We start from the raw sequence: 12186 nt of genomic DNA, 5'->3' as shown, positions 1-12186 counted from the left end.
TTTTTTTTTGCAATCACATGCAACAAGGTCCTTTTGTTTGGAGTCGTATTGGTTGTATTGACATTCTTATTTATTGTAAAAAAATATAATCAGGGAGATATTTAAGTTTTTATGTAGCCTATGATTAAACTAGTTGCTGCCAAGCCTAATTTTATTTCCTGCACCGTTAGTGTAACCCACCTATAGGTTCAAAAACTTTTGAACATTTACAACAACACTAAATTCAGATTCAGATATACTTTATTGTCATTCTAGTACACGTGTATACAGAACAAAATGTCGATACATCTGACCCGCACAGTAAATGCAGAATATTGAGCCCAAAATTAAATAAAATAACATTGGGTGACCTATTGAGTTGAGTTAGTTCGAAAGGGAAAAAAATACGGTTGGTGTCTAGTCAAAGTCAAGGAAAATAGAGAAAGGAAAAATGCAATATGGGGCTTCCTAGTAGTTCAGTGGACCTTTTTTTCTTGTTTTTAATCCCTCCCAGAGATTTGATGATTGTGATTGCGATATCTCTAGCAGTGTTAAGCTCGAGTGAGTTATTGCAGGGGCAAATTCCGATATCCGTTATAAAACTCCAGGTTTCCAAAATAAAATCATATTTAATTCAAAGGCAAAATACCTATGGATAATAGTACAAAATAAATAAAAGCTTTTCTTAACCACCTTTTCCAGGTGGGTTACGTCAGTTTTTGGTTTAGGTAAAAGATTAGTCATGTTAGTTGTTTTGAAATTCTAATTTATTTACTGTAAAAGGTTTCAGAAAACTATTAAACCTTCATTTGGATTTATAAACTATTCTTTGTTTCTTTTTGCATTAATATTTTCTTACGCCAAGCTTTTCAGCAAAGGAATATTGGCTCCAAATATAGGTTCCCGGCCTCCCTAATACTAATAATCAGTATCATATTGGCCCTAAAATCCTATATTGGTCGATTCTTAGTATGCACACATGTGGGAAGAGTAAAATCCCAAGGTCCAAAAGTACTGGACAATTGGTTAAGGATCAGTGATATGAACATTAACCAAAGTTTCGAATCACTTACTGATTTGCACAAAGGGCACCCAGTTTAAAATGCATTTCTGAAATAACAAACTATTTTGTTATAACTACGTTGTTACTATGTTATTACCAGGTTAATTATTAAAAGTAGGGTTAAATACATTCAGTCAAGCAATAAAAAAATATTTTACTAGAAAATCACAATGACGCAGCCCTGTTAAACTACCTTTAGGAAAGGCCTGCGGGCAATGTTCCCTCTAATTTCTGAGCGTTCACACAAAGTCGGTGAGCAACGCTTGAAACAACAGTGAGCAACGCTTGAAACAACAGTGAGCAACCATAATCCCAAGTGTGGCAAGATAATTAATTATCAAACATGTCCAAAACTTGACATCAAGTTACATTCTGCTGAGTTTCCTGCAATGCAAAATTATTTTTCTCTTTTGAATTAATTGACTCATGTACTATTGCAAAGGTTGTACGGCCTACAAACGACGTTTGTTCTTACAATTATTTCACAAGATATCCATTTCTTTTTATTTCCTGACATATTTTGTCGCATAATATTAACATTTTGGGGGGCTTATTTAGTCGGTTATAACGATACAGAACTGTACTTAATCACATTTTTTAGTGGAAGTACAATGTTGGCAACAAGATTCACTTGATATAACTCAAAATTATTTGAATGCAACACAAACTTTTTCTTCTTTTTTCTGTGTTTTTTTTTCTACTTTTTTAAAAAAATCCTCAAATAAATCTCATTGTGTTTATTTTTTCTGAGCTGTTACTTTTTTCTTTTTGTTCTCTATTTACTTTTTTCCTACATTTCTTTCTTTTCTTTTTTTTTTGGCTTTTTTCTAAATTTTTCTTTCTTTTTTTCGCTTCTTTTTGTTTCTTTTTTTCTGAGCTTTTCACTACTTTTTCATTTTGGTATTTTTTTCTTTTTTGTTCTATTCCCCCATTCCTTTAAGTCATTTTGTGCATAATTTTACATAATTTTTGGTCATGTTGGGATTAAAGAAGCAAAAACAACCTGAAGAGCCATTTAGGACCCGAAAGAGCCTGTTCCTTTTAGTGAGCCGAGCCGAAGAAGCCGGTTCTCGGCAAACTCTACTAACTTTACTTTTCAACTTCGTTCGACATTGACTTCAAAATACCGCATTTAGGACACAACGTCAGGGGAACCCGCGTATTTTTACCTTCGTGCACTGTAACTTTGACTTAAGTCGCTTCTTAAATAGTAATTTTGAGCCCTCATTTTTGTGCGCTGGCTAGATTTTCTTGTCCGCTGATAATGTGCGAGCAGTGCGCAATTGCGCACGCACGTATATAAGAGGGAACACTGCCTCCGGGTATTTCAGCTTTCACTAGCGGGCACTACTTTGAAGACCCCTGGATTAGATATTTGTCTATGCTGTGTAAAAGTGTGTGTAATTGTGTGCATGTTTGGTTAAGTCTCTCTGCATGCGGACACCTGAACCAACAAAGGCAGACTTAAAAACAAGTTAATGTTCCACAATTCACTCATGAGAGAGAGAAAACTAAAAACAAAAAAAAAAACAACAGGTTGCGTATGTTTAGTTCAAGCTAATTTTCTCTGAGAGAAGTACAAAAGAAAAATGTTCCGCATCATATAAAAAAATGAGCTGAAGTTTCAAAGATGTCCACTGGATATCGCCAAGATAACTCACTCACTCCATGAACTACCATGCCAATGGTAATTTTTATTAGAAATCCCAGGTTGACAAATTTGTATATCTTTTACACAGTGTAATCCCCACTTCGGTCACTGCCATGTTTAAAAAAAATGGAATTCAAAATGCAGGATTTTTTTTAACAATTTATTCGTGTGATACAGCTGCAAATAAGTATTTGAACACCTATCTATCTATCTATCTATCGACCGACCGACCGACCGACCGACCGACCAGACTTCTGACCCTGAAAGACCTTTTTCTCCACTCATTAGAAGTCCACCTGTGGGCCAAGATCCCTCCTGCAGTGTGCACAAACCTGGTTAAAGACTACAAGAAACGTTTGACCTCTGTAATAGCAAACAAAGGCTACTGTACCAAATATTAACATTCATTTTCTTAGGTGTTCAAATACTCATTTGCAGCTACAGACGCTACCCGACCTACGAATGAGTTTGTTTCCCGTCGATCGTTCGTAAGTTGAATTTGTTCGTAAGTTGCTTCAGTGCTAAATTTTGTATGTTTATGGTTTATATAAGTATGTTTAAGATTGTATAAGTAACCTTTATTGTTTTGTACTAAAAAATAAATATTTAATAAAATAATATGCTCTATAAACAAATCAAGTGAAGTTTTACTTACTTTTTTACTTGCGATTCAAGAATGGTAAAATGTTGCCCAAAAAGGCGTTCCTACCATTTTCTAAAACACATTAAGCGTTCTTATTCCACTTTCGTTTCAAAAGAAACGGCTCGCCTCTTCCTTACACTTTACACTAACCATATTGAATGGATGCTAGAGATATTATACAGTAAAAACGTCAAACCTCTTAGCGTGCTAGCGATACAGTACACGTTGGTATGATTACACACGAAGCAGGAAGTAGAAGCAGAATTTTTTCTTTGTTGTGGATTCTGGGTGACCTCTCACCGTGCCACGCGGCGGTGAGAATCACTACAGTACTGTCCTCTACTTGGAAAAAGGTGCACACAATACCCAATCTAACTTAGAGCAATGTCCGGATATTTTTCGACATCCCGAAAAAAATTATTGTATCTGCCGGAATCCGTAAACTGAATGCTTATACTTGCTGCTTAATGCACTGCGTGGAGGCTAAATGTAAACAAAACACTCTGAACGCCACTGCCGACTATTGTAGTGGAGGTGCAATTGCACTTTATTTGCCTGGGAAAGTTAAAAAAAAAAAAAAAAGTTCATAGAAGTCAAACGTGACCACGCCCCCTGAAGGAGTCTCACGCCTCCCCAGTAGGGCCTGTCCCAATATTTGAGAACCAGTGCTGTGGAGTTATCCAATTTATTTTTGTGCCTTAAAGTTTCAAAAGATCAACCCAGTGCGGAAGCGTGTCAGTGAGGAATGAGCCTGTCCTCCAGTTCAAGCACGGAAGTCCTGAAAGACAGCAACTCTTGCAGGTCTCCTCTATTTCTGTCCCTTTTGGATCAACCGCAACAAATGCGCCAAAATTATGATTGTGTGTGTGTGTGTGTGTGTGTGTGTGCACGCGCGTGTGTTCTAATGCATGCTCAGGCGCTGGAGCAGGTGAGGTTCAGCACAGAAGAGATTCCTTGCGTGGTCGGCGATGAACACATTTGGACCAGCAACATCCAATATCAGCTGTCTGTAAGTCCAAGACTTGTAACAAAAAAATGCTTTCTGTTCACTTCCTAGAATGACCTTTATTTTATCTTCTTTTTAAGCCCTTCAACCACGCACATGAAGTCTCCAAGTTCTGCCATGCTGACAAGGTGAAAATCTGTGCAGCTGACTCTCTATCCCACTCATGTCATACATACAGTGGCTTGCAAAACTATTTGGCCCCCTTTGTGACCTTTTGCCACATTTCAAACTTCAAACATAAATATATAAAACTTTCTTGTGAAGCATAAACAATACGTGGGACACAATCATGAAGTGGAACACACTTTATTGGATATTTTAAACTATTTTAACAAATAAAAAAAACAAAAAGTGGGTGTGCAAAATTATTCAGCCCCTTTACTGTCAGTGCAGCACACTCTTTCCAGAAGTGCAGTGAGGATCTCTGAATGATTCAATGTTGATCTAAATGATTAGCGATGACAAATGGAATCCACCTGTGTGTAATCAAGTCTCTGTATGAATACACCTGCACTGTGATAGTCTCAGAGGTCTGTTTGAAGTGCAGAGAGCATCATGAAGAACGAGGAACACACCAGGCAGGTCTGAGATACTGTTGTGGAGAAGTTTAAAGCGGGATTTTGAGACAAAAACATTTCCCAAGCTTTAAACATCCCAAGGAGCACTGTGCAAGCAATAATATTGAAATGGAAGGAGTATCAAACCACTACAAATCTACCAAGATCGGGCCGCCCCCCTAAACCTTCACCTCATACAAGGAAAAAACTGATCAGAGATGTAGCCAAGAGGCACATGATCACTCTGGATAAACTGCAGAGGTCTACAGCTGAGGTGGAAGAATCTGCCCATAGGACAAAAATCAGTCATATACCGCACAAATCTGGCCTTTTATGGAAGAGTGGCAAGAAGGAAGCAATTTCCTAAAGATATCCATATAAAGTGTTGTTTAAAGTTTGCCAGAAGCCACTTGGGAGACACACCAAACATGTGGAAGAAGGTGCCCTGGTCAGATGAGACCAAAATCAAACTTTTTGGCAACAATGCAAAATGTTATGTTTGGCGTAAAAGCAGGACAACTCATCACCCTCAACACACCATCCCCACAGTCAAACATGGTGGTGGTAGCATCATGGTTTGGGCCTGCTCTTCTTCAGCAGGGACAGGGAAGATGGTTACAATTGATGGGAAGATGGATGGAGCCAAAAACAGGACCATTCTGGAAGAAACCCTGATGTAGTCCGCAAAAAACCTGAGACTAGGACGGAGATTTGTCTTCCAACAAGATAATGATCCAAAACATAAAGCAAAAGCTACAATGGAATGGTTCACCAAAAATATATCAAGGTGTTAGAATGGCCAAGTCAAAGTCCAGACCTCAATCCAATTGAGAACCTGTGGAAAGAACTGAAAACTGCTGTTCACAAACGCTTTCCATCCAACCTCACTGAGCTCGATTTGTTTCGCAAGGAGGAATGGGCAAAAATATCAGTTTCTCAATGTGCAAAACTGATAAAGACCCCAAGCGACTTGCAGCTGTAATCGCAGCAAAACGTGGCGCTACGAAGCAGTGTTTGAAATAACGTCTGCCCGGACGGCCGGGGCATGCATCTTTTACGTTTGGCATACAACTTACAAAAAGTTTCTGCCTGGGTGGCCGACAACGTTTTCAAGAAAGAAAGAAAAAAAAGATTTATTTATTTATTTTACAAATTAAACATTTTATTCCGATTTCAAATTCTTCGTTCGTTTTGGAAATTTCGGTTCGTTTGGAAATTTTGGAATTTTGGTTCGTTTGGCAATTTGCATACTCGGCAGCCAATCAGAAGCCTCCATCGAATAACTTCGATCTTCCGGACTTTCCCGAGCGTCATAAAGTCGTGCATTTGCATATCATTTTCCAAAGTAGACGCACAGAGAACACAAGAAAATGGATAAGTGGTTAAGAATTGTTAAGATTTGTCAATTTAATATAGCGCTCTTACTCGTGGTATTGCGGTAAGACGTTTTCCATTGTGTGACGTCATTACACACGCACCATATTTTGTTTTGCTAATTGTCGATTGCCATGTTGTATTGAATGAAGCCATGTTGTTGTTTGCTGTTGAGGAAAAAATATGTTTAAAGGCTGAACCACAATGTCCTGCTTATCTTCTCACGCATGAGGAAACTGCACACTGACATATCCTTACCAGGAATCAAGCCAAAACCTCAGCCCCAGAAGAAAGATTCAAAAGAATCTAACAAAATTGATGACGCTACAAAACGTAAAGGTACATTAAAAGCATAGTGGAAAGAGGAGTTCACGTGGCTTGTAGCAGACGACGCAACGCAAACATTGCATGAATGAAGATTAGTAAATACAGGTACATACTTATCGCAAAGTCAAAAAATCCAGGACCTTTTCACAACCAACACCAGGGATATGTGGAAAGGCATTCAGGCCATCACCAAATAATAATAATAATAATAATGCATTTTATTTAAAAGCGCCTTTCAGGCCACTCAAGGACACTGTACAGACAATGAAAAAATACAATTTAAAAAGTTGTAAGTGAAATAATAAATAAAAACAAGACATAAAATCATAAAAACATAGGAAATGGAGAAGCTATGTGTTGTAGGCAGTCCTGAACAGGTGTGTTTTTAGACGGGACTTAAAAGTGGAGAGAGGTGTGCAGTTTTGGAGGTCCGGAGGTAGATTGTTCCAAAGCTTTGGAGCAGCGCGACTGAAAGCTCTGGCTCCCATGGTGCTCAGGTGGGCAGGGGGCACTGACAGTCGGAGGGAGGACGAGGATCTGAGGGAGCGAGTGAGGACGTGCACCTGGAGAAGGTCGGACAGGTGTGAATGGCCATATATGTATATAGGATCTGTTTGTAGCTGATGCGATGCTGAACAGGAAGCCAGTGTAGCTGTTGGAGAACGGGGGTGATGTGCTGCTGGGAAGATGTTTTTGTGATGATGCGAGCAGAGGCGTTTTGAACCAGCTGAATTTTATGGAGGGACTTTTGAGGAAGGCCGAAGAGGAGAGCATTGCAGTAGTAAAGGCGGGATGTGACAAGACTGGACGAGAATAGCAGTGGTGCGGGGGGTGAGGGAAGAGCGGAGTCTGGTAATATTGCGGAGGTGGAAATAAGTAGTGCGGGTGATGGTGTTGATATGTGAGTGGAAGGTAAGCATGCTATCCAGGATGACGCCCAGACTAAGAATAAGGACGGTATTTATTTACAACACTAAGACCAAACTAGCCAACAAAGTGGACACAAAAGCAATAGCAAAATGTCCTAACAAGAAAACCAGAAACAAAAAACAAACCTGACAATGTTCAAACCACAAACGACTACCAAAACTGGAAATGGAAACTGCAATGAGCAAACTAACAAAGAAACACCAAACACAAACAAACACGGCATAGTGATGGAAGTGAAAATAACAAGAAAAACAGGATGACAATGGCAGCCGGAATAAAACATGACAATGACCCAACCAAGTATGGTGTCCAAATAGTGGTATAAAACGGGCTTCGGATGAAAAGGCACAGATGTGTAGGGATTGGACACAGCTGTGCCCAGTTCCAAAGCCGGTTTGGGCCCTGTAGTAGAAAGAGGCTTACAAACGGACATTTTACTGATGATGGAAAACAAGGGTTGGCATGCATATTCACACACCATAGTTAAACATGCAAATGTTAAAAAGTGACATCAGAAGAACACGCCAGGCTTAAAAGCAACGTCAGAATACAGTAATTTGAAGCTGTGAAAGAGTCAAATATGTCTTAAAAGCTCAATTTGTATGTATTCAACACTGTCTCATCACTTTAAAGGCACATATGCTCTAGGTGGGACGAAAACTTGCACATTTCCGGGGAAATAGCTATCAACATTGCCCACATTTGCGCGTATGCGCACTGGGTATTAGTAGGACGTCTCGATGGGTAAGAAGGAATTTCAGTACACCGGCCATCCTGAGAACAGAAAGTCTGGATGTTGCTTTAAAGCAAACCTGAGTTTTTCATCACTGCTCTATCAGCCACTGTAACAATAACTCAAAGCAAAATGTTGGGTGCTTGTGTACAGGACCTTATCCAAAAAGCAATTGCCGCATCTGTGGCAGCACGTCGCGAGTGGGACCTTAAACCCGTACAGGACCGAGCTGCAGTCCTATTCAAGGCGGCGGATGTCATCAGTGGACCCAAACGAGGCGAAATTCTGGCCAAGACAATGATCGGACAGGTATTAGCACTCTTTAGCTTTAGCTTCTACTGCTCGGATGTTGTGAGCTGGTGCTGTGCGTTATCAGGGCAAAACGATAATCCAGGCGGAGATTGATGCTGCCGCAGAACTCATTGACTTTTTGCGCTTCAACGCTAAACATGCTATCGAACTGGAGGCAGTACAACCACTGGACGCTGAGGGCAGCACAAACACCGCCATCTACCGTGGTCTCGAGGTACTGAATTGTTACTGTATTTTCCGCACTATAGGGCGCACCGGGTTATAGGCCTTGCAGGTCCCATGCCCTTTTAAGGAAACTCAACTGTCTACATTCCTTTCTAAATGTATGCAAATCTATTCTACAAATGCAAGTCTATTTTCCAAAACATATATTGATCCATATATAAGGCGCACTGTATTATAAGGCGCATGGTCAGCTTTTGAAAAAAATTAAGACTTTTAGGTGCGCCTTAAAGTGCGGAAAATACAGTACATTTGTTTTTATTCCTTGCCGCTTGGTTTTCACGTCAATAATTTTGTTTTGTTTTGTTTTTGAGGGCTTCGTTGCCGCTGTGGCGCCTTTCAACTTCACAGCCATTGGTGGTAATTTGGCAGCAACACCAGCTGTTATGGTGAGTACTAAGAGTCAAGTCATGTTTATTTGTATAGCCTTTAAGCAGAAGGAGTCTCAAAGGGCTAAACAGACTATTGCAGACAACAGACTATTATTATACCATCTGATCTAAAACATACACGAGGGCAAGGAAAAACTAAAAATAAACCTCAGCAAAAAGTGGAAAAGTTCTATGCATTTTAAACTTTGAATGGGTGTTTTTCAACTAGCGCCGCAGTACACTGGTGTGCCGCGGCACAGTAATTAATTGTCGTACTGTGCCGTGGGAAATTATCCAATTTATGTCCCTGTGCGGTCTAAGCCATATTTTGTTTACATTTACCTTAACCAGAAATCCAACAGTCCGACTGGTGGTGTCCGCGGGATTTTTTTAAACTAAAAAAAGCACAGAGCTGGGCAGCCTGACATATGTACCTGAGAGACGGGCACTGAAAAAGTTGCGGTCAATCATGGACAATTCGTCACATCCACTTCACAGCATCATCTCCAAACGGAAGAGCAGCTTCAGCGACAGACTCCTGTCAGAGTCTTGTTCCACGGACAGACTGAGGAGATAATTTCTTCCTCATGCCATGAGGCTCTTTAACTCCACCCGGGAGAGTAAAAGCCCACATTAAACCCCACCCCCACATTTGCATATAACCCTATTTTTATTACAGTGTGTATTTTATGTAGCACTATTTAAATACTCTATATCAACACGTTATATTGGGTATTTATGTATTCTATTTCTTTTATTTTATTATTATTATTGTATTTTCAACACGAGGATACTGCTGGAAGTGTGAATTTCCTTCCGGGGATGAATAAAATATCTCTCTATCTCTCTCTCTCGCTCTCGCTCTCCTTCCCTTGGCTCAAAAACCTTAAAAAACAAGGCCCTCACACCGCACAAAATATATCTAGCGCATGAAAATCAGGGCTCAAATTGCTAATTTTGTTGAAAATTTAGGCGGCATTACAGTGCATGCAGGTAAAAACAACACGGGATCCCTTGGCGGCGTGTTTTGAATGCGCTATTCTAAAGTCTATGTCAAAGTTGCTCAAAGTGGAGTAAAATCAGCAAAGTTTTTCGAGAACCGTCTCTTTCGGCTTGACTCACAAACGGCTCTGCAGATTGTTTTCGGCGCTTTAATCCATATATTATCAATTATTATTGTTTTTGTCACTTTATTCCATTTATTATCAATTATTATGTTACATTATGCACTAAATGACTTAGAGAGGGGCGCGAAAATAAAGCCAAAAAAAAACCCCACCAAAATTTTAAAAAGGAAAAATTAATTAAAAAAAAAGAAGTAAAAAGCTCATGGGAAAAGGGAAGAAAAAAAAAAGAATTAAAAAAAACACTAATGAGGAGTAAAATAAAGAAATAAGGGAGTTCTAAAAAAGATTAAAAAAATATCCCAGAAAGAGACAAAAAAGATTGGTCTTGTGTTGCATTCAAATATTTTCCAAATGTATCTAGTCAGTTCTGTTGCCAACATCGTGCTTGCAACAAAAATGTGATTAAATACACTTCTGTATTATCTTCTACGTAAATCCCCCAAAATGTTATTACCGTATTTCCCGCACTATAAGGCGCACCTAAAAGCCTTTATTTTTTTCAAAAGCTGACCATGCGCCTTATAATACAGTGCGCCTTATTTATGGATCAACATTAAGTCGCAAAGTCTTCCAACTAACTTGCAGCCGCCGACTAGATTTTCCCCCGAACGCCAAGTAGTACGCAGTGTATGCTGGGATTTATTTACCGGCGTTTCATTGGCTAACCAATGTGTCAATCATCATTTGAATCGATCACTATTGGCTAAAGTTATTCGGAGGTCAAGGGGCGGATCCTTTTTATCATTTACAGGCTGGCATAGGCTTGAACAGCAAAACAAAGCCTGCAATTGGCCGAAAAAGATGTGTCAATCATCAGTTGAATCGATCACTATTGGCTAAAGTTATTCGGAGGTCAAGGGGCAGATCCTTTTGATAATTTACAGGCTGGCATAGGCTTAAACGGCAAAACAAAGCCTGCAATTGGCCGAAAAAGATGTGTCAATCATCAGTTGAATCAATCACTCTTGGCTAAAGTTATTCGTAGGTCAAGGGGCGGATCCTTTTTAATCATTTACAGGCTGGCATAGGCTTAGACGGCAAAACAAAGCCTGCAATTGGCCGAAAAAGATGAATGCGTATAGCACGTGGTTGACGGCATACAGAAAGCATTTTTTACTATTCTGTATTTGTAAATATTTTATTCTCCTGGATTTACTACACTCACGGACATAAGAGGACATTGGCTGCACATTATTATGAACACAACGACTTCGGCGAGCTACTCCGGCTATATATTATTCCTGTATCTTGTTTCAGACTGGACTCTATGTTTCTGTGATAAGCGGTGCAGATAATGGGTGGAATGGAGTGTCTATTTTTAAATTAAACTCAATTCCAAGTGTTTATTGTCATATGCACAGTAAAGTTGCGAGCGAAAAAGAAAATAGAAACTAAGGAATGGTTGGCATTTCTTGAATCCCAAGACTTTAACCTTCCGAATGATGGAACGATGCATTTGAGTGACATCGTACGGACACCGCATCCGCACGTGTTCTCGACACGTATTTGCGTCTTTGCAAGCTTTCGGAATGTTAAGGGTGTAATAAGTTTGATTGAACTATCCGACTGTTTTGTCGACATTCCCATTGTAGCGCCTTATAATCCGGTGCGTCTTATGTATGTCAAAAATAGGACCAAAAACTATTTTTTCAGGATGCGCCCTATAACCCGGTGCACCTTATAGTGCGGAAAATACTGTACTATGTGACAAAAGATACTTTTTAAAACATTGAAATCTCATGTAAATGTTGTTGTAAAAAGAACTGACGTTTTTGAGCCGTACAATCTATACATTAGTACATTAGTCAATTCATTAAAATGAAAAAAAAGTGACATTTCTAGAAACTCGGTAAACTGTAACCTGATTTGGTCTCGTTTTTTTGGAAAACAT

General features: G+C 39.4%; 1 protein-coding gene across 1 annotated transcript in view; it reads left to right on the top strand.

Annotated features, from left to right (window-relative positions):
* The window catches only part of aldh4a1 (aldehyde dehydrogenase 4 family, member A1), a 29880-nt gene that overhangs the window by 3767 nt on the left and 13927 nt on the right, over nt 1–12186 (top strand). The window contains exons 2-7 of the mRNA XM_088337418.1: nt 4041–4137; nt 4253–4345; nt 4423–4470; nt 8417–8572; nt 8640–8789; nt 9112–9186. Coding sequence (XP_088193544.1) covers nt 4041–4137; nt 4253–4345; nt 4423–4470; nt 8417–8572; nt 8640–8789; nt 9112–9186 — 619 coding nt within the window. The remainder of the gene's footprint in view (nt 1–4040; nt 4138–4252; nt 4346–4422; nt 4471–8416; nt 8573–8639; nt 8790–9111; nt 9187–12186) is intronic.

Source organism: Urocampus carinirostris, chromosome 6 (genome assembly GCF_059441175.1).
Source record: "Urocampus carinirostris isolate Australia breed hairy pipefish chromosome 6, RoL_Ucar_1.0, whole genome shotgun sequence".
Classification (NCBI taxonomy): Eukaryota; Metazoa; Chordata; class Actinopteri; order Syngnathiformes; family Syngnathidae; genus Urocampus; species Urocampus carinirostris.
This window is presented reverse-complemented; position numbering and strand designations above follow the sequence as displayed.